This window comes from Osmia lignaria, chromosome 2 (genome assembly GCF_051020975.1).
Source record: "Osmia lignaria lignaria isolate PbOS001 chromosome 2, iyOsmLign1, whole genome shotgun sequence".
Taxonomy (NCBI): domain Eukaryota; kingdom Metazoa; phylum Arthropoda; class Insecta; order Hymenoptera; family Megachilidae; genus Osmia; species Osmia lignaria.
The window spans coordinates 5751275-5773503 of NC_135033.1; the positions used below are offsets into that span (position 1 = coordinate 5751275).

At 45.2% G+C, this 22229-nt stretch overlaps 1 protein-coding gene across 3 annotated transcripts in view; it reads left to right on the forward strand.

Moving 5' to 3' along the window:
• Sulf1 (Extracellular sulfatase Sulf1) overlaps positions 1 to 22229 on the forward strand; it is a 60788-nt gene that overhangs the window by 18667 nt on the left and 19892 nt on the right. For 2 of the 3 annotated variants that reach the window (XM_034327676.2, XM_034327674.2), the window contains exons 2-3: positions 12341 to 12651; positions 12896 to 13135. In XM_034327676.2, coding sequence (XP_034183567.2) covers positions 12402 to 12651; positions 12896 to 13135 — 490 coding nt within the window. In that variant the 5' untranslated portion in view covers positions 12341 to 12401. The remainder of the gene's footprint in view (positions 1 to 12340; positions 12652 to 12895; positions 13136 to 22229) is intronic. The other variant, XM_034327675.2, reaches the window with a different exon arrangement.

Sequence of the window (22229 nt, forward strand, 5' to 3'; positions counted from 1 at the left end):
GAACGTTTGTCTAATAACCGCGTGCCAGCGTCGTGCGCTCGCTTCTAATGCATAAATAAGCGTTTACAACATTACGCGAGCCGATTGCGAGCCTCGGAGAAGAATCGCGCGTCCCGATGTGTACAGATCGTTCTACGCCCTCTCCCACGCAACTCGGACGAGGGAAGATGAGAAAGAAACGAAAAAAAAAGTACCGAGACTCGGTTGGTTGATCGTTTCGCGTCGATCATCGGAAGTATCATCCATTAGACTGTCCATGGATCGCGATAACGACCAGGAGAGTCGGTCCCAATTAGAGCAAGTTCGCTTATTAGTCCGCGACGCTGCAAATGATTCCTCCCTATCCACGTTTCCATTGGCACCGGTGCCAGCGTTCGTAAATCATTTCCTCGTCGAACGTGCTCGCGTACCCGTGCAGATAATGCGGTCCACGGTGTCACCGTTGCGAAAGACACGCGTATTTTTCCTTGATAATGCGGTAGAATGCACACCTTCGTGCACGGCTGTTTGAAATTATGCATGAGGCGCGTGTTCGTAGTCGGCGGTTGCGCCCAGCCGAGTTGCAGTATGAATTATTGAGGATACGAGTATCTGGATTTTTAATTTAAACGGGCAATCGTGCGATGGGAGAGCGTTATACGAAGTACGCGGTTGCGTATTGCGTGCATCGATCAATTAAAAGAAAAAGAGAATTGAAATTGAGTAATTAAAATAAATGTAACGAGAAAGTAGAAGCTTTTTACGCGTAGACGATTTAATTGTACGAGAATTCAAGCAGATTCGATCTGTCCTGTCATCGAAAGGAACGATTTCCCTGTCACGGGTTTCCGATCGGCTGACCATACCGGGAGACAAATGAATACCACAGGTTGACGATCACCGACGTCTATAATATAGCCACGAGTTACTGAATTATTTCGCGTAATTGATTTCGACGCGTTCAATTTCACGTGTTGCCGCATGAACGTGTGCAGCGATGCCGTGGAACCGGTCTTAATTGTCACACAGCTTCTCCGGCGGCTAATTGAAAATGCTAACCGTGTCGCATCGTGTGTCGTTGCTAGCTGGGTACCAGTCTATCGATTCGACGCCGTGGAATGATGAAGAGCACGAACAGGGTTAGGTGTCTTCCGGTGTGTGCTAGACTCGATGATTGATGGTCTCAACCGATGTTCCATAGTTTATCGCTATATTCTGGCTCTGGTTTAGCCGGGAAACGCGATAGTATATCCGGACTTCGGCATAATGCTGGGAATAGATGAATTCACGTGAAACACTACCGGGTCGGATTCTTTGAACAGGAAGATTTTAGATTTTCCCGAGAGTGACTGATAGATGATACTGGCTGCTTTCCAATGTTGCAGGTTTATTAGTCTAGTTGCTGCAGAACGGTAATAGTATGTGCTTTTTGGTCAGTTCGTGTGGTTAGATTATTTTCCTTTTACAATTCTTTCTCATGAGGAAATTTTTCTCGCACAGCTGATTATTAATTAATTAAGAATTAACTCGTTGATCTCTCGAATTCTTGCTCATCATTTAATGATTAAGACAGTTCGGTTCGCCATGGATTCTCGTCTGTATTCACCTCGTTTCCATCCACGTCGGTCTCGGTTGGTAGACAAGAGCCTTCGGGTGCCTCGGTACGTCTTCATAGAAACTGGCCACGATGGCATGCCACGGTTAGGCGACCGTCTCCGGCTTCCGTAAATGCGCTCCCGTGAGCGTTTACCAGCTAGAAACGAGCTGCAGGTATCCCAGATAACAGACAAGCCCGGGGAATGCAGGTCCGCCGAACTCGTACATAGGCAGGCGTTCTATCTTCATGGCTGACCGGTTCGCAGCGCGGTAAGTAGCTTATTCTGCCTGTTTAAGAGACTTAAGGCCATTCCACGTGTCACTGCTCGCATTCGTGTTCGCGTAACGCGTCTTTAAGCGAGAAAATACTCTTCTTCTGTTTTTTTTCTTTTTTGAAACATCGACTTGTGCCATCAATTTAATACTTTTCTTTCCCGGCTGTTTGACAGAGATACACAGAGCTTCGAGCAAACAGGCGACGCGTTAAAAATAACGACGACGCGCGTACGAGAGAGAAGAAAAGAGATTCTCGCAACGGAAAAGCCGCTTTCATTAGCACCGATACGGATCGGTTGGCACGATCAAGCGTGCCATTGTGGCCAGATCCATCGAGCGACGAAAAGAAGTCGGTACTAACGGGATCCGGGTCACGGTTACACAGCCGCGTAATTCACGAACAGCGAACGACGAGAAACAAAGCAGACGAGTGCTGGGAAGGAGAAAAACGTTAAAAGGCTCGGCCTCCAGGCAGTCGCGGGTTGACATCGAACAGAGAGTGTTTTCTCGTCTTGAGAAAACAAAACGGACGTCATTGCGAGATTTGTGTACTTTACTCCAGTTCTAAATTCGTATTGTACCATATGTAATTTGCCACAATATTTTCAGCATGTGGAAACTTTAAGCATGACTTATGTTCACCGAGAATATATTCCAAGTCTTATGTTCTTGATCAGCCAGCATGAAACTAGCATTCGTTCCCAGTTATACAAGAGGTGGACGTAAACCAACAGATCTATTCGATTCACTCAGCACCTAATCGATTTCTAATTAATCATGCTGACGGCTGGTTTCATCGATACCTTTATCTACCGGGCAGTAGTCAATTCGAATAAATAATTGCTGGCTATTATATACTCCTTCTGTCAATCGTCGTTCAATTTTGCAATAATGCTACCGTGTTATGTATTCTAATTTAACGTTATTACGAATTTAGATAATTCTTTTTACTCCGGCGCAGTTTTATTGTGTACAAAAGCTTCTGAAGGGATAACGACGAAGCACCGCGAAGAAATTTTACTTTACAAGGATCTCGAGATACGCATCCCCAAGTTCGAATAATAGCAGTATCCGCACCACCGAGCATCGACTTTTCAGTTTCGTTTCAATCGGAACGTGGACACTTTTCTTTTCAACGAAGGGTGCTTAACGTTCCCCCAGCTTGAAATCGAGTTTCCTTATTGAATTTTATCCGGAATACGGCTCTCCATCTATACTTATTCGCATCCTATCGTTTCCAGAGTCTGAGCATTTTCGACGTCAAACCCACGGGACGGTATGGGAAACCAAGCACCTGTCACGATAACGCTTTCTTTCCCCATTCTTCTCGTTCCTTTTTCAATCTATTGTACAATCTTTCGACTTTATTCGTTCGCACGATTCTGTAAATGGTAGAAACATTATTAAAATTATTCCTTATTTGTACGTTATTTTACCACGGGGATTCGGTGAAAAAGACACCTGCCGAGGCGCCAAGCTGTGGCATTTTTAAGATTCAGACATCAGATTCTTTCGAAAGAGAAAAAAGACCCCGGCCTGGTCATTAATATTGATGAGTTTTCGCTTTATTAAAGCGGTCAATTATTCATTCTCAACGGTACGCGTTAATCGACCAGTTGGAACACGGGTAGACAAGTAAGACCCGTGGACCTGTTCTGCGATCAAAGGAATCCTCCGTCTACCAAATTATGCACAGTATATTTTTAGACTTTTATGTAACATATTTTACGGGCGTTACCGTGTAAATCGAGGAACGAGCAAGTTATTAAACGATGGAATGTCCATCGTCTTATTCTCTGCCCGATGATCACGCGATGATCAACGTCGATAAACAGCGAAACGGAATCGCAAAAAACTTGTTCGATCGAGCAACGAGAAACAGCTATTACTCGAACAGTCGATGGAAAAAATAGTTGCCGATTAGATGGGAAACGATTTTCTTCGCAGTCGTGTCTCGAACCGGTAATTTTAGGTTAATGAATTTAATTGGTCGGTTGGATAGCTTGGAAAGCTGGTAAATATTATGATCGACCACCGTGTAACCTGTTATTACATTCCCCCTTTTTTTTCCCCCTTCGAAAATCCGACAAGCCGGCGAGTAAATCATTTAAAACTATTATCCGATCGGAAATGTTTGCTACTATATCAATTACCCGTGGATATCGACGTGAGTTATTGACGCGTGATACCCGCGACTCGGACAACCTGCTGATTCGTGGAGTCAGAGGCAATTTGCCTGATACTGTCCGATAATGTCTTAAGCTTCGTGGATATTTGCGTGATTTTATTCTCGTATATATCTACTGCTTCTGTTCTGTGCTCGTTAACACCTCGATTTCTTTTTACACATACCAGGGTGTGATATATTTTCTTTTTAAAATTAAAACATTACGACGCGATAACAGACTGGGACATTTTTTTTATTTTTTAAACGTTGTCTGTCGAGGGTTATTGGAAAGCATCGTCGATTGTACGCGTCTTGAGGAATCTCCTGTCGCGAGAAATTGCGACCGCAGACCGCTGCATTAACTAAAGTGCATACCCGAATACACCATCACCGACGTCAATCTATCGCATTATTAACCCCATCGGCCATCATTTTCCTGGTCAACGGATTCTTTTTCTCATCGTAGCCATCGATTGACCTTTTCAGCCGCGGCCATAGAACACGATCGACCTATTAATCTACCTTGCGGCTTCGTTCAAGGATGCGCCACGATTGCAACAGCAGCTTTGCGAAGCGGGTGCAACCTCGTGGATTGTGCAACGCGATTGCATCTGTTGGTGCACGAGCTTTTCTTCGAGCCGTCGAAAGAAACGAGCTGGCTTTAGTTTCGCAACACGGCTTTGGCAGAATGTTTTCTTCAGTCGGTTCGCGGAAAAAAAACGGGACACTCGGAATGAAAATAAATCGACCTGAAATCCTGGCTTCCTCCTCTGTTTCTCGTTTCCAATCGCAAAGTTGAACGATGTTTCGTTTAAAAACAATTTAAATTGTTAATGAAGAACATCGGAATATTTTTTCCCCCCCCCCGACAACATCGATACCGAATTAATCATCGAATTATTAAATTATTCCACGTCGCTTCCGCGAAGGGAAGCATACGTTCTCGAAGTAGTGCGCGTTGCGCCGAGGGTGCAACCCCTTTTTGCCATTCTTCTCTTTTCCAAGCCGCACCTACGGCGCTCGGCGAACGCGAAAAAGACGTACAGGTGTAGCAATTAAACGGTGAACTGACCGTCGGAGAAAATGTTAATAAGTACGACCATTTCGCGGCATGTTAATTACCGGAACGGAGCGTTGAGAATTTATTATCTTGCGGCAGCCACGTGCTCCCCGTTATCACCATTAAGTTCCACTGCATATTAAATCGAACGAAATGAAAAAATCCGGGTACACGTATCGATGGTGCAACAAAAGTTTCAGATATTTACGACGTTATTACGCACGAATACGTACGTACCTTTAGAACACACGTTTCAAGATATTTACGTCCTTGGAATTATAGTGTTTGACGGGCAGAGTGTAATTGCACGGGTACCGTGTGATAAATGAAGATACTCGGTGCACGTTTAATACGAGCAAACGAAAGGAGTCCTCATTGAGGAGCCTGTACAAACACAGAGATTAACCGTACGACCCTATCTGTTTCTCGGTAAATCGCCACACGATGCTTCTAGCATCTGCAATTTCAGGATAATCCTCATTGTCAGTCTCGAGTTCCTTTCTGAACTCGTCGTTTCATCCGAGGCAACGTTTTCCATGGTTTATATTTAAACCAGCGATGTTTCAACGCGTCCCAAAGCGAACCTGTTTCGCCACTTTCCTGCCATCGGTCTTCTATTAAAATAACTCTATTATTTAGTTTTCTCTGTATGTTTGAAGTTTAAGTAAATTCTCGTGTCGCGGTTCGATTAGCTTCGTTTCGCGATGCGTTTCATCGGAGGGGATGGATTTTGATTAACAACGACGTTAGAGATTGAAACACGGAAACGCGAACGCGTGGGTTGATAAAGCAGCCGCCAAGCAGTCTAGCATTCTCCCTGCTGTTTTCTCGCCACGTCTCGCCGCGATCCTTCTCTCCTTTCACCCTTCGACTCGTCTGCCATTCTACTTGCCCGTCTGTCAACTTTGTCTTTCACTTTCTTCCTCCCCGATTCGCTTCACCCTTCGCAACGCGCACGCATGCGAGTAAACACTCGCGCCGACTCCCGCCCTTTTCGCCTCGTTAATTACGTGTCGTTAATTGTGCGTTATCCGCTGCATCGAACCGCGACCTTTTCACTTCGCGCCTCGCTCGCTCATCCCCCCTCGTTATCTTTGCTGATTGCAATCTAGAATGTTTCTTCGCGATTAATAAAGCAATTAACGGGGTAGACGACTTCTTTGCGGTTTGTTTATGGGTCACGGAATTTTGTGTATTTTTGTTCTAATATTACTGTAATCGTTTTCTAAATATTCTTTTATGAGAAATTCTTTATTAAATCTGAAGATTTCAGAAACATTCTCGTAGAAGATGAAATTTCCGCTCGACGAAAGGAGTGTATAAGATTTCGAATGAAAAGGATAAGCACTCACGGAAATTACGGCGGGCAATAACGTCGACGATTCCTTCGCCAACCCTCTTCTTGGTTGGCCGAAAAATTTCTGATTTATCTCGCCACGACGTTTACCCCGTCGAAAGGCCGGTTTTTATCTTGCCCCTGTTCATCGGTACGGCTTTCATTCAGACGCCGCGACGCTACGGTTCCTCCTGCTTCTGCGGGATACGTCCGCGATACGATCTCTCGATCTCGTCGTGCTCGAGAAACCTTGCCCCCTCGGTGATCTTTCCCTCGAAATCTCTGGCCTCCTGGAGAACAATAACTGCCCGTACGAGCTGGTGTCGCGCGAGTCTACCTTCCTCGTTTCTCATTTTCACGCTCCCCGAATGGTTCCTGCTCGTTTCGACGCTCCTATCCTCGGCTCACCCTCCGTTTATTCTTTCCTCGCTCTCTCGTTCGCGATCGCACACTCCTACGCTTTATTTTCCTGCCAAATTAAGGGACAAGCTTGTCTACTGTACTTTCGTATCTTGCTGTAATAATTCTTCGAATCAACACTGCCAGTCATGTTCATTTCATATTAATCGATATCTCCGCTACGTCAATCGTGGCATTGATTTTTGCAACTTTTTTTCACACGCAATAAAAAGTAGGTTGCTGTGCGTTCGAGTATTCGATATTGAAAGTTTCAACACGGAAACGAGTTGATAACAACCGAGGGAAAAATGGAACGATAGAATAGCGTCAATAGCGTTTCAATTTCTTTTCAATCTATTTTTATATGGAACTCGTTGAGGCAGGGAAATTCAACAAAATTCTCTACATTAATAAAACCACGTCATCCAATTCGAATGCTGTCATTAAATTAATGAATCTCGTACAAAGGAAACTCTATAAACGTCGAGTGAAATGGCGAACAAAATTATTCGTCGGTCGTTAGCTTCTAGAGTTATTAAACGCATGCCTGTTCAATGCGACAAACAATTACGAAAAGCTGTACGCGAAGGATCAGAACGCGCAGCTGTTACCTTAATTGTTTCAACATACTTTTCGTTTGATCAGCGTGAGTAAATCGGTAACTCGCGTGGCCGCGCGTCCAACAGTTTAACTAATTAGCCGAGGAATCCTAGTGATTTCCAAGCGGACGCCGGAAACGGCTATCACGAGACCTCGAGCGTGCTACGGTATATGTGGGACAGGAAATTTCCCTCGCGTTCGAATCTGTCAAAGCCATCGTGCGTCGTTCGAACAAAGCAAACGCAACCATTCCTCGACGTTATTAAACTGAAAATCGCGACGAACTAGTGTATTGTACAAGAAGATTTTCCAGAAGATATTAAACGTTCATACGTTTATCATAATCTCCCTGGCAATCAGACGATTCACAGGCCATGATTTATCATTTTTCTAGCTCCAAGTGTTTTCTGTTTCCCGTGTAAAACACGGTTCCGCGGATGATACCGTGGGACGAACACGGGAATGATAGTAATTTGAACCCAGTGAACTTGAGATAACTGTAATTTTCGTGTGAGAGCAATCGTTAAGAAGATACCGATCTCTTATCACCAGATTGCCGTTAATGGCCACGCTACAAAGTCGACGAAAACGTCAAGTGGAAATGTTCCGTTCGAGTTTCTGGATCGCGATCCTTATCTTGCTCTTTTATTCGTTTCCCTTTTACGAGCACAGCTGAAAATTCATCCTTTCTGCTCACCGTAAAGCATATTCGAAGATGATCCTCAACGGGGCTATTGCACATGTGGTGACCAGATCCGGGAACGACTGGCTGAGTGCTTTCGACACTCGGTATTTGAATATCCTCTCGAAAAACTAGGCTGAAGAGTTTCGAGCACCTCGTACCCGTGGATCGTTAACCCGGGAACGGAACTCCTGGAGACTAGCGTGCGACGTTTGATTTAAAAGAGCGAAGATAACGTTAAACGTCTCTCCTCGACGCCTCCGTTTAAAATGAAAATCGTAAAAGCGTCGCAAAAGTTAGATAAAATATTCCGTGGTCACAACTTCACCGCTGATATACGATTCCTTAAAATTTTTACGAGTTCCGTAATCTATCGTCCCCGCAAAGTTTTTCGCGTCGGATCTTCCGTCAATTCTGGGTTTCTTTTTAACACTTTAGCTGGACGTACAGAGCGTCGCGTTGCGCAAAGTCGAAAGTCGTGTACACGCATTATCTGATTGCGCTGAATTCCGTTCGTTGCTACTGTGCCCTGTCCAGGAAGTGACGTCAGGGATCGCGCAGCGTGTACGAAACGCGCGATCAGGATTTACGCGCGCGTGAACTCTCCTCCCGGTCCGAAGCGGCGTGTCTCTGCTACTCGTCCCGCGGTAGATTGAATCAGCTTCAGGTTCGTTTGCATTGCAACAGGAAGCGGTGTTACTCGCGCTTCGGTTTACGCAGGATGTTAAGGAGAGATAAATGGAGCGCAACAGGGCGCGTTTTACACGATTCATACTACTTGAAATTTTCGTTTCGAAAATTCGAGCGTCTGTATAAATTTCTATCGAGATGGAAAAATTGAATCGGGTCTGAAATCCACGAACGAATTTCTATTGCTATTCAGCGTTAGAAATCGTCGCTCGCTATTATTACGATTCCATTTCGTAGAATGTTCCGCTCGCTCGAGAGAATCCCAATCGACAGGCTGATGATAGACTGGAAGAATCGTCGGGGGTTTGTAACGTCGGGACGCGGATTAGACCATCTGCGGTTTGCAATTGGCTGCGGCTCGTCGAGCAAATAACAAGTCGGTGAACAGTCGCGATTATCGTGTGGAAGAACTCGCGTCTCCTCGCGTACGTGCTTGCAACGCTTCCTATGGGACCGAGAGAATTCTCATTTGCATTTCCACCACTTCCGACTACGATCAAATTAACGCCTGGAAAGCTTCGTTAGCTATATTTTACACACTCGATGGCATTGATTCTATACATTCTTCCAATCGTTCTTTGCACTGCTAATATTTCAGTAATTCCATTAATGGAATCCTTTCTATCATTCGATGTAATAATTATTAATTATGTAAACAAAATCCAAAGAATATCCCATATTCTCTTTTCAAATCAATTGCATCATCGAAGCAGAATACGAACGTAACGAGTGATCGTAAACATCGGGAGGAGCACGAGTTCCTCGAGGCATCGCCATTCAAGAATACAGAACCATCGTGATAAATCATGGCGGCGCGATGCGATTTCTATTCCTCCAGCAGACGTTCATTCATCGTTGGTCGTGGTAACAGGCGTTCGTAGAGTGGAGGAATTCTGAAGGTGCAAGATGCGCGAGTAGCACGAGCTCGCATTTCAGAGCGGGTCGCCGTGGCGGGCCGGGCCGGGCCGGGTCGGACGCTGCCACGTACGAGTGGATACGTGATTTTCGCTCGCATCCCGTGCCAACGGTGGTGTACCACGGCTCGGTCGGGTTGATCGTTATCGTGATCAACGGCACGATCGTTTAGTTGCCCGTAAATTTCGCGCCGCTTCCCACGCGACCAGCTCGAACCGCCTCGGATGAATATTCCACCGGTCCGACCTACAGAGGATCGACCTACACTCCGCGTCGCGGCGACGTGGAACGTGTCGCGTCGCAGGTTTACACACGCGATAGGCTACGGGAATACGTAACATCCGTTTTACCTGCGACGACCTACTCCGCCGTATATAGCCGTACATCTGTCGATACCACTCGCCGCCACCCACGCAGCCACCAGCTTTCAGCGCGTGCTCGCGTGTGCGTGCATAAATCACGTCGACGATGCAAACGATTTACTTTCCACAGGGTAGATTAAGGATCAGCGAAACCAAAGGGAAACGCAAGCATTAGTTTCCGGAATTCGAACACGGGAACAGCGTCGATTCGTTTGAAAATTCTACCTCGATATAGATTCTCTTTATTCCAGTTCTCCTTCGACGTCTCTGTCCGTTTTACCTTTCACGGATAAGACGAGAATTCCATCGAGATCCCGTCGCCTTTTTCTTCGTTTTTCGAGCATAAACCGCGACGGACAAGCCGCGGAAGGTATTTCAGGATCGCTTCTAAAACTGACCGCGATCCCGATCGAAGAATGGAAAGCCGACGTTTTAGGACAGGAAACGGAATATGAATGCGGATAACTGAACGCCGTAGTAAATTTACGATGCGGTTCGAACGGTTCCCACGGACTGATGGAAACCTTCGGAAAAGACGATTTTTCGAGACGAAAGCCATCCTGGTATTCGCGTCGCGATCTTTCCTCGAGCCTTCCCCTCGACCTATTTCCCCGGAAACACGGTCTTTTATTAAATTTCTCGATACGTGCCACTCTGTTTTCGACGTTACGATCGTGCGACTGGAATACGGAACAATACTAGAGAGTTGCTCTTTTTCTTCCTCTCGATCACTAACACATCGTATTCCCTCGATTGTTTATAAGAGAGAACACCGTGTTGAAAATAATATATTTCCCGGCTCCGGCGAACGAATGGGTTAGCTGAAATATCTCGAGGTGTTTGGAATTTCATCTGGACGCACCTTTCCGCGCGCGATCTTGGTTTACGAATAAGTAAGCTCACCGGAGAGAATCGAGATTGCAATAAGCGAGAAACATACGTTCGTAAAGTTCAGGTAAATGTATGCTTGTAAGAAGGAACACGGATCGGCGAAAGTGAGATTTCATCTTTACGTGGCCATTCGGCGAGCGGTATTTCACCGTGAACAAGAGCTTCACACCTGCGAAGAACAGGAACTATGTGTAAGGGATCTACGAAACGTGAGCTATTTATTTTCTCCTCGTGCTTTTACGTCCCGCGAAATTTTTCTAGAAATTTTCTTCTTCGTCTTTCTATACCGTTGAAAAGCTTCGCGGCATTCTTGAAGTCGATTTACAGCTGTACTTTCAGGCGTGGAGCAATAGCTGCACAATGCAGTTATGCAAACATAGATACAATGTTCTCGTTTCATAGTTTTCTTATAACTTTTCGATGAAACATTTATAGATCTTGTTATTTTTAGCTGTAGAACGTATCGGCAAAGAACACCACACGCGCAAAGTAAATACGCTGTTCAACTAGTTCCTCTGTAATTTTATTCCTGGAAACTTAATTAGCTTCGAACTAACTCTAGAACCATTAATTTAAACCAGAATACTCGCGTGCAGAGCACGTTATGAGACTTCCATCAGCCGGAAAATAAGAAGAAAACTGACATCACAACTTTTCGACGAATTCGACCTATGTTCCGCACGAATAAAGTCTGATCTACTAGCCCGAATTGTATCCAAGTTTCTTCGTATACTCAGCAGTATAGTACATAGTTCCAAACGATTCGGTACTTGCAGCCAAATAAGCCGATGGTGCATTGAACTTCCTATACACATTCCCTGTTGTCGCAGAGTTCAAGCGATCGGGTCTCAGCAGAGGCTAAGAATAGTAAAACAATAATCCCTCCGGTTGTTTCACAACTACAGTAATTGAGCAACTACATTGCCGGTTTCAAACTCGTACTCTCTCCCACACACGAGCGGAAGGTTGATTTATAAAATGAGGATAAAATTACAAGCGCTACCGGTTACATAAAATATGGAATGCTATTGTTTCTTTTGGAATCTAGATCGAAACGACGAAGAGAAGCCTCGAGAAATCAATTGATTTTGGATCGACTACGGTTATCTAGAATCTCCTTGGTCGGTTTGATAGATACTCGAAAGTATAGTTCCTCGGTTAACGATAAGCGATCGTACCAATCGATACGGTTCGATGAAAGAACGAATTAATTGACAAGCATACGTAGGTAGGAGATTTGATCGGATGAAGTCACCGGTTTCGTATCGGCGTATCGAGGACCGGACCCTCGACGACACAAAAGAGACTTATCCATCGAGTTTCCCATCCAATCAATGTCACGAGCAAACGTTCATTAACGTTAAGACACGCCCGGTGCTTGTTACAGCAGCAGCCATGATATGACACTCGATTGAGAGGAAGAGTGTGCAACCGACGAGCCAGCCAGCATGAGGAAGTTACTGCAGTTTTTGGTGCTGGTATTGCTGGGTGTCAACGCCAGACGAACGGACACGGACGCCCCTTCGGACGAGGCTCACGCTGGTCAACGTCGTGGTTCCCTTCACAAGTCTAATTACAACAACGGGAACAACAATTACAATTCTCAGTCGAGCTCGCCCTATTTGCCGTATCAGCAGCCGAGAGAGAGAAAGCCGAACATAGTCCTGATCCTGACGGACGATCAGGATGTGGAACTTGGTTAGTGACCATTCTATTTTATTCGAATTATTCAAAAGAACCCGTAAACCAAATCGAACCACGTCCTTTGAGACGATCAAAGGCAAAAGGTAAAAAGGTACAAGCGAAAGCTGTTGAACGAAAACGCAATCTTCTTCTCGAGTCCGAGAAGATTCTCCGTCCCCTCTATCTATCTTTCAATCCGACCCAACTATTTTTCGAACCGTCTCTCTGATCGGCCGTTGCGGTTGGTCCAATCCCTCAGGTTCGCTGAACTTCATGCCACGGACCCTAAGGCGAATAAGGGACGAGGGAGCCGAGCTGAGACACGCATACGTAACCACTCCCATGTGTTGTCCGAGCAGGAGCTCCTTACTGACCGGCCGTTACGTTCACAATCACGAGGTCTTCACGAACAACGACAACTGCAGCAGCCCCCAGTGGCAACGAGATCACGAGCCTCATTCGTTCGCCGCTTACCTGAGCAACGCTGGATATCGTACCGGTGAGTACTCGCCCAATGAACGAGCCTGGGCTACTTTTCTCACCCCTCTCGATGATGCGATGCGATGCGGTTCTTGCTGTCTGCTCGACAGAAAAACAGTTCAGCCGAGCGTATTCTGCTCGTTTTGCGGCAATATTCTTCGTCCACGATTGGTCGATAACTTCGCTTTGTTTCGGATGAAAGAACGAGTCGAATCAAACATAATAAAAGTATAACGAACTGCTATCTTCGATGACTAAGAGCGAAGGATGTTTGTCGCGATTCTCGCGAAAACAACGAACACTGAGCTGTTCACGATTGATAAGAGTACTTGGTCATCCGCCAAGGTATCGCGGTATCGAGGCGATAATTTAGACAATTTGTAGCTGTCAATGGGGCGTTCAGTCGCGTCGAGATTGCACGGGAATAATTTATTGCAGCACGTTCGTAGATAAACGCGGATCGAGGAATTTGCTGTTCGTTCGGGATTACTGAAGTTTCGATTCGCGTTGCGTCACTATACGCATTCAATGACCCGTGACAAAGAGAAAGAGAGAACATCTGGTCAGCTCGGATAATTGAAAAGAGACTTGTACGCGAGTGTAACGCTCCGCTCCTCGCTCGTAATTGGAGTCAAGTACGTTCGACACGATAAATCCTTGTTGCATAAGCAATTACCGTCGACGCGAGCCGACTTGTTGCATTTACCGTTCCTTTTTTCACGTAATCAAAACGAAGGGTTAAAAATCTTATCTTTCTTCTGATTAGCGCCCGGGCATTATTAACCTCTTGACTTGCAATTTAATCGAATTGCAGCTGAATCGCGTGTACTTTACCCTTGAATTTATAGGTATTAACCTTTGCTATGAGAGCAAAGTTAAAAATTCCATTCCCGATTCTGGCCTACACTTCGCGTCCATAAATTTCCACGAATAATCTTCCGGTTATCAAGACGCTGCCGGGGTAAACGTAAAAAAGTTTCATAAGCCCGCCGGTAACGAGCGAGTTGGAGCCAGGTTCAGCTTCAGACAATTATAAAGTTTCGATGCGTGTCATCCCGAAAACATGGACGGTGGCTACCTGGCGAGCACGGTGTTTTACCGTGGGGCCGGGGATGCGTCGTGATTCTCGTTCCACGGCCATAATTACGTGCCAACCGAGACACTCGAACCCGGTTCGGGCCGGCGCGCAACGAATATGGCGATGGATTCCCGTAGAATTCTCGAGGTTCGATCTCGCCGGGCGAGTTCGAGCCACAATTGTGCTCCTCTTCCCCCTGCTCATTGGTATCCGGCAAATCTTGCCCTGTACAAGCCCCGCAGAACCTTTCAGCTCGGTCAAAAACGGTTGCAAAACACGAGCGCTAGCTTCGCACCGCCGATCGATCGCCGATAATTTCGGAAGCGGGCACGAGTTGGTAAGAGATTGATCGAACGCGTCGATTGTTTGCATTGTTCGTTGGTTACGGTGTTCGGAACGATCCGTGCCTCTCGTAACGTCGCGATGGGGCATCCTCGACGCACGAGGAGGCTCGACGCGATACAATTACCGGGCGCACGGGGTCTGAACGCGATCGTGAACGAACCGGACGATTCCTCGTGCGAGGGCAAATAAAAAAAAAAGGAAATTGAATTTTTTCGTACGAGCCTTTATTACCGGAGAAAATTAATTTGGAATATTTGCTCAGTTAAGTAATTAATACCTGTATAGAAATTTGTAAGGTTTGCGAATATGCTTGAAAATTAATTAATTTGATAAATGAATGGCTGACCTACATATCTTTGCTGTGCGCACAGCCGGGTTTGTGTTATCCAGGTTTCATAAAGATCATTGATAAGTAATCTCGTTTTGTCATGGATTAAAATTAAAAATCAGATAATTTGGAATATTTAGTCAGTGAAAATCTGTTAATAAATCAACGATTTTGTTTAAAAAATCATCCCTCTCACCGTCCTATCAGAATCTGTGTACGGAGAAGGGTAGACTCCGAAGCTAGAAAGGGCGCCTGATGATCGGTAACGAGCGATTAAGAAGGCTGAGGACGTTCGCCAGGTTCTCGTATTCTCGGAGCGTATTCAAGGTAAACGCATCGAAAGGCAAGGAACACGATTCTTTCGACACCTCGCGACGACCAAGTCTTTTTGCAATTTCACTCAAGGCGTTCGAGTTATCTCCTTCGAATGATCGGTAAGGCTTCGAGCCTGCTTCTTTTCTTTCTTTTTTTCTCCGAGGAGGCTTCACCGTCAGCTGCAGGTGTTTACAGACACCTTTTTGCGGTCTGAAAACGATCCGAGCGGGAAGAAATTTCGAGGCAACAACGAGATCCGAAGGGGGCGAGGACGAATCGATCGATACCTGGCTCGGAATCTTGGTTATTTCGTAGCTAGCATCCGATGAATTCGATTATTGCCCCTCGAAACGTTCGTTCGCGCGAAAACGATTGTCCAGGCCTGCGAACGGAATCGAAGAAGAAAGGAAAAATATCTTTCTCGTGAAAAACCTGTTCCTTCCAACCGAGGCAAGATATTTGCATTTCGTTTGAAATTTATCCACCAGAAGAAGGATCTAACAGAGAGAATGAAACGTTAACAGGGATAAAAAGTAGGACTTTCGAGTGCTACTTGAAGATAACTGATTAAACCCTCGTCATCTTCCTTTGCACCTCCGCTGTTAACTCGAAATACGGGTAGCCTACTTTGCAGAACACTTATCTCGAAATCTTTCAGCTTGTCTTCGAATAATGCTCGACATTAATCCGTCCTTATCTTCGAGAATCCCTTATAAGAAATTCTCGCTGATTTGTATAAATTTTTAATGTCAACGTGATCTATTTAGATAGAGATCCGATTGTTGACCCGAGGCTTGTTAAAAACGAACGCGTATCGCGTCTGTGGAACAGGATCTTGTAAATTAGAGCAAAGGTTGTCGTATCACGAGCAACGGGTATGCATAGATCCTGCGCGAGGCTATCTGGTTAGAAGATTATTCGTGAAAGCGAGCGATGAAACCTGGCTTGGGTCTGTCGCATTCAGAATTCGCTCCGCAACCTCGCCAGACGTCGTCGATCACTAAGGAAGGAATACGTAAGAAAAGGAGATCACGACCGGTAGAGGAACGCGAGCGGAGACAAAAATCTTCTCACGATCGTGACAGTTCGACCCTTCTTCGATGGGTAGAGAGACAGGCTCCTGTTGGGAGAGCCCTTCGAGCACGCGTTCCCTTTAACCACGATCAACGACCACCACTCTCCTTGTCCATCCGTGTTCTCCTCGTTGTTTCGTCCTCCATGCCTCTACGTACGACCATATTCGAACAGCCAGGAAGGACGTTGCTCCCTGCAAGTGGCCAGGCTTCTTCAGCCTTTAAGCCTCGTCCACATCCGCGTTCGCGTTGGCCTTCTTCCAAAAATCTAGTCATGCCCTCGAATAATCCGCCGAAATGGAAAGCGTGTTTCCTAATTATCGCGGTAATTCCTTCCAGTCTCTCTAACAATTATTAGACTTCTCTGAAGAGCTATTAACGTTTCTGGTTTCAAGGATCTTTCTAACGAGCACCCTAATCCTTCTTCATAGGTAGAAAGATACCTTGCCACGGCATCCCCGCGGACGCATTCAGAAAAAGGGTGATAATTAATCAATTTGCCTGGCTGGCGTGATTCCCTTTTAGTCAGACAGCCATCCATCTTCGGGTGAAATGAGTTCAAATTACCCAGGCATTAAACAAACCCGACTGCAATCCGGTTTCCATGTGACTCTGCCGGCTTCTGGTTATCCTGTTCCTCTTGAAAATTAAGGAACTTCTTTTCTCTCGATTCGCGTAATGAGATTATTATTACTACCGTTGCATCGTCATTTCTTAACGCTTTGAGGAACGGTGTCGCTCATATTCGTTAGTTCGACTTGTAATCGCGAAGGAAGGTGCGATATCGATGCTAGATCGAAGATTTGAGATCCGAGTTGATGGCTGGTTCAACGAATAATTACGAGCCGCGAACCGATCGCCGGTACCGAACGGTCCGAGAAAGAGAACTGGTTTTCGTTATCGTTTGCCCGTTGTACACAGAGTGTCCCTGACCAGAATACCAGCCCTGGCAGGCCGGGCGACAAATTTTCTTCGCTATCTTCGCAAGAGGATCTTGTCACGCGCGCATACGTTAGCCAGCCTCACCTTTAAGCCGCGTTCGCGACCCCACGTTGTCGCGAACGGGCGTGAAACTAGACCTGAATTTGCCGATGCTAATTAGGTCCGAGAACTAGTCTGGCTGATCGTTCGTTCGTTGCTCACGAGCGAGCGTGCATCTTGCCAACCGATACGAAAAACAGGGATCTCCAACGAAACAGCTCGAAGGAGAAGGATTATTTTTCATACGCGTATCTCGTTTTCCTTTTCCACGAGAACGTACCGTGGAATTTAACGAGAGACCGTGATCGCGAAACCCACGCGACGACCTTCGATCCGCGATCGATCCTTCGTCGAAGGCGGTCCTGTTCGATTGTACGACGACGGGAAGTAAAGGCGAGACGATGGCAACGGTATTGCCTCGATTGTTCGACTTGGCATTGTTGCGCACCGGCAAAAGTAACGTGGCATGCTTGAGAAGCTTTCGTATTGATCTTGACGATTGAACGATAAACGGTGGGGGCTGTATAGAGGGGCCAGAGGAGGGCATTGTGTTCAGACGAGTGGAAGATCGTTCTTTTAACTGTTGTGATGTAATATTTTTCGGTATAATAGAGAAATTCAGAACTTGTCATTTATTTATACCACCGAATCCTATAGAAATAGAAAGTTCAAATATGAGTATAAAAGAAGTAGCCGAAGAAGTATTTTCGTACCCCATCAATTTCACTAGAGTATGTGACACCCTATTTCATAGATCTTAAACCTCAATTGGTATCCATGATACAGAATCTTCGGATGCATACTTGAAAAAAATGCTGATGCACCGTCCAGATCTCTTCGTCATGCATTTAAGACCTCGAGTGGCCTTGGGTGTCCTTGTATCGCAGGTCACTGAACTTGTTTCACAAGTGTCCCTTACCCTGTACGCAAGTATGACATTCCATTCGAAGAAGCTGACCCCGACATCTCCTTAATGTCTTCGCGTATACGAAAGCACGTCACCGCGGTATGACATTCCTTCCACGGACGTGTCTTCACGCTCGAAAGATTTCACATGAATTATGCGTTTGTTTGATATCGAAAATTCGGGAGACGAAAGCAAACACTAGAAACGAAAGGAATATCCCACGCGATTTAACACGAACGTCGCGGAGCAATAAAAGAACGCGACGGTAGCCGGTAATTTTCCTAACCACTTCGTGCTTGTACTCGAGAAAAATGGTGGGTGTTCGGAACAAACATAGAAGGGTTTCGACAGCGTCTTTAGACGGATTTTTTTTCACTTTACGCCGCCCTTCGCCGGCCGCAAGGTATAATGATAAGGCCACACACGCGTCGAGAACCGCGCCAGGTATACAATAGATTCAGCGTTGGATAACCAAAGGTCTCGAATCGACGGTCGAAGCGTTGAAAGCGAGAACGAGAAGAGGAAACATTCGGTGGCAGACATTGCAACTTTCGGACCTGTTAATTGGAAAATCTTAATAAGTCAAGAAAAGTTTGTCAAACAAACGGTTTGAAATCGGTGCATTTGCATCGAGTCGCGAATTCCTTACTCGCCTGCGCAATTTTACTATTACGAAAAATATCTTTTCACCGATTGATCGATCGTCTCTCGTTATCCGTTGCATCGCCGTACGAGCCGTGATATCTTAATAGAATATCTGATAGATCTTAATGGATATAGCGAACACGCGACCGAGACAGATCGACGGCTCATAGATTTATCTACGCTTGGTCTGTAGATCTGCCTATGCAAATCGAACATGTAGTCAAAGTAGCCTTGTTATACTTATTGCCGAGTTTCTCGGAAAGGTTATCACGCGACGGTGTGCTTTAGCCGATTCTCGCGTGTCGTAAAAATAAGAAGGTTATAAATAGTGTAAGTATACGTTCGTGAAGCTTTTTAAGAGCTCCATTTAGAGTCACGAGAAGTAGAAATTTTTCTTACTAGTCGCTTCTCGCAATATGTTTTCTTATGGATATCAAGCATCAGTCCGGAAAGTCGGCGATGCACGGTACTTAGGCTTGTGAGCCCCGAGACTTAACACTTCCAAGTCTTTATTCGCTAAATTAATGAAATAAGGACTTGGAAATTTGTCTCTTTGTCAACTAGCTTCTCGTACTGTGTTTCCCTACAAAAATCAAGAATCCATCCGGAGAGTCGGCGACGCACGGTATTTAGGCTGTGGGCCCTGAGACTTAACACTTCCAAGTCTTTATTCATCAAATTAGTGAAATAAGGACTTGAAAATTTGTCAACTAGCTTCTCGTACTGTGCTTCCCTATAAATATCAAGAATCCATCCGGAGAGTCGGCGACGCACGGTATTTAGGCTGTGGGCCTTGAGACTTAACACTTCCAAGTCTTTATTCACCAAATTAGTGAAATAAGGACTTGAAAATTTGTCTCTTTGTCAACTAGCTTCTCGTATTGTGCTTCCCTACAAAAATCAAGGAACCGTCCGGAGAGTCGGCGACGCACGGGACTAGGGAACAAGTAAATGCGCATACGATATAAGCGAGGAACAAATTCTCCTTCACCATTTTCGATTAAAGAGGGAGGGAACGATCCGCGAGGGCGGATGTAACTATTATCCGAAATCGATTTTCTACCGTATAATTTCCATAGCAGCGCATAGGTGTGCTTAGAACCCAATTCAGAAGATATCAGATTTTCGCACGTCGGGCGTGTAACGTGGGCAGGAAATGGCCGCGTGAGAAATCGTGCGAGAAATATACGTGCTTCTCGTCCCTTTCCGTTCAACACAGATCTCCAACGATCCGATTCAAAGGAACGGTTATTACGAAACGCCGGTAAATCGGGCAGAGAGGTGTTTGCAAAATGAACGGGGCCACGCCGGCGAGTACCGAGAAAGTCGTAACGTTTCAAGTAGGTATTCATTGGAAACTGTAATTAGAATTTATTCGAGGGCAGAGTTCATCCAACTTGGAAACGCGTATTCAAGGAAACCTCGTTTCTTGTAAAATACTCGAGTCGGCGATGTTTAAACGAAGAGATATCACGTTTGCTTAACGAACAATCTTCCGAAAGATTGGAAACCTTCTTCACAGAGTTTTCAAACTCTTTCACTCGCGACTGGTACACGATCGACGATTCATTTCCACTCGTTGAGAGAAAATTCCTGATTAAATGAACGGCGTCCCCTTTCAAGGAATTTACGTTCTACTAGGGATGTCCGATTGTTCGCGGTCGTATTTTCGCATCGACGTTCCCCGAGGAACCTCTCGACCCATCTACCTTTACGCACGAGGTACCGTGGCTGAATGGCAATAAAACAAATCTCCTTATACGCTTGTAAGTTCGCACGGTTCCGGGATGTCGTATATGGCAATCGAATAGGTTTATTCCTTGAATCTCGAATACAACGATTACGAAGCAACCCGAAGGAGAGAGAGGAAGAAGAAGAGAAAAGTACAGTCGCGATCACTCGAAGAGATGTTGTTCTATTAACAAAGAGGATGCACGATTTACTGTCAACCCTGTTTTGGAACAAAGGGAATCTTCTCTGTATTAAGGGTGAAAAGGACATTCAAGGACGATATCTCGCGCCATTCAGGTTACGTAGCATGTGCACGATCGTCTGTACGATTAGGCAAGGAGGAACTGAACGTAGATACAAGCAGAGATGCGCCGGTACCGCACGAAAGTCTGGACGATGCTCGTTCGTGAGCATCCTGGAGCGAGGTCTACCCGTTATCGGAATGGCCAGATTGCTGTTGTTGCTTGTTACCGACGCAGCTGTTTCAGCCCGATTGTATATCGGTTAAAATCCAAAGGATCGCATCAACGCACCTCTGCGAACGTTAATGTGATATAACGCGAGGCTAGGATGTGATGCAGGTGGAAAATCAAAGTTAGGATGCATACGATTTTGGGATTTCAATTTGTAAAAAAGAATATTTTTATATCTATCGCTATAGTTAGAAATATCGTCAATTTGAATTCACATTTCACATATCACATTTAATGTGATATAACGCGAGGCTAGGATGTGATGCAGGTGGAAAATCAAAGTTAGGATGCATACGATTTTGGGATTTCAATTTGTAAAAAAGAATATTTTTATATCTATTCCTATAGTTGGAAATATCGTCAATTTTAATTTCTGTACTCACTATTTGAATAAACGTTGAACAATAATAGCGTTCAGTTCTAAAATACCTAGCAGAGGATCTCCAATTCCGAGAATCTCTAGTTTCGAAACCACCAAACGCTTGTACTCACGAACTTCGCAGATAGCCGATTACCGGAGCAGTAATCGTCTCTCACTAACTGAACTTCGGCAATCGAACGAAGAGTTCATTCATTGTAATCCAATCAAACGGAAACTTCTCGTAAAAACACTTCCAAGAGAAAATTCACATTCGAGAGTTTCACGATTCTCACTTAACGGGTGTATCGATCGCGCACTAAGATTTGATGAAATGTGAATATACATTCGATTTGGAAAAACGGCTTTCGAATCGTGCGTTCACTCGCGCAAGGCTCAAGAACTAATGAACGTACGGTCGAACGTCGAAGGCTCAAGAACTGATGAACGCTTGCCGATAATCCGAGTGTTTATGCAAAGGGATTATCCTTTTCCAAGCACGATATCACCACCGGTTTCGTCAGTTGCCTGACGACCCCGGCTAGATTTTGTCTTTCCGTACACGCGCTGACCTTTATGGACTCAGGAACTTACTCTGCTGAGGTCGGAAATGGCCCCGGGTCGACATCTGCATTGACCCTAGCACGCGGGATAAAAATCCCAGGATTTTCCGCGCACGCTGGGTTACATCATTGAGAGTTGGCAAGCTTTAGTTTTTTATCTTCAGCATAACAAATAAATGATAAATGATAAAAATATTAGTGTCTTTAGTTATCCGTCAGCCATTTTTCCAATCTATGTCTATTTCCATAAGGAACCACCAACGAAATTATATTACATCCCAAACAGAAGAATAATATAAATCTTAAATAAGATACA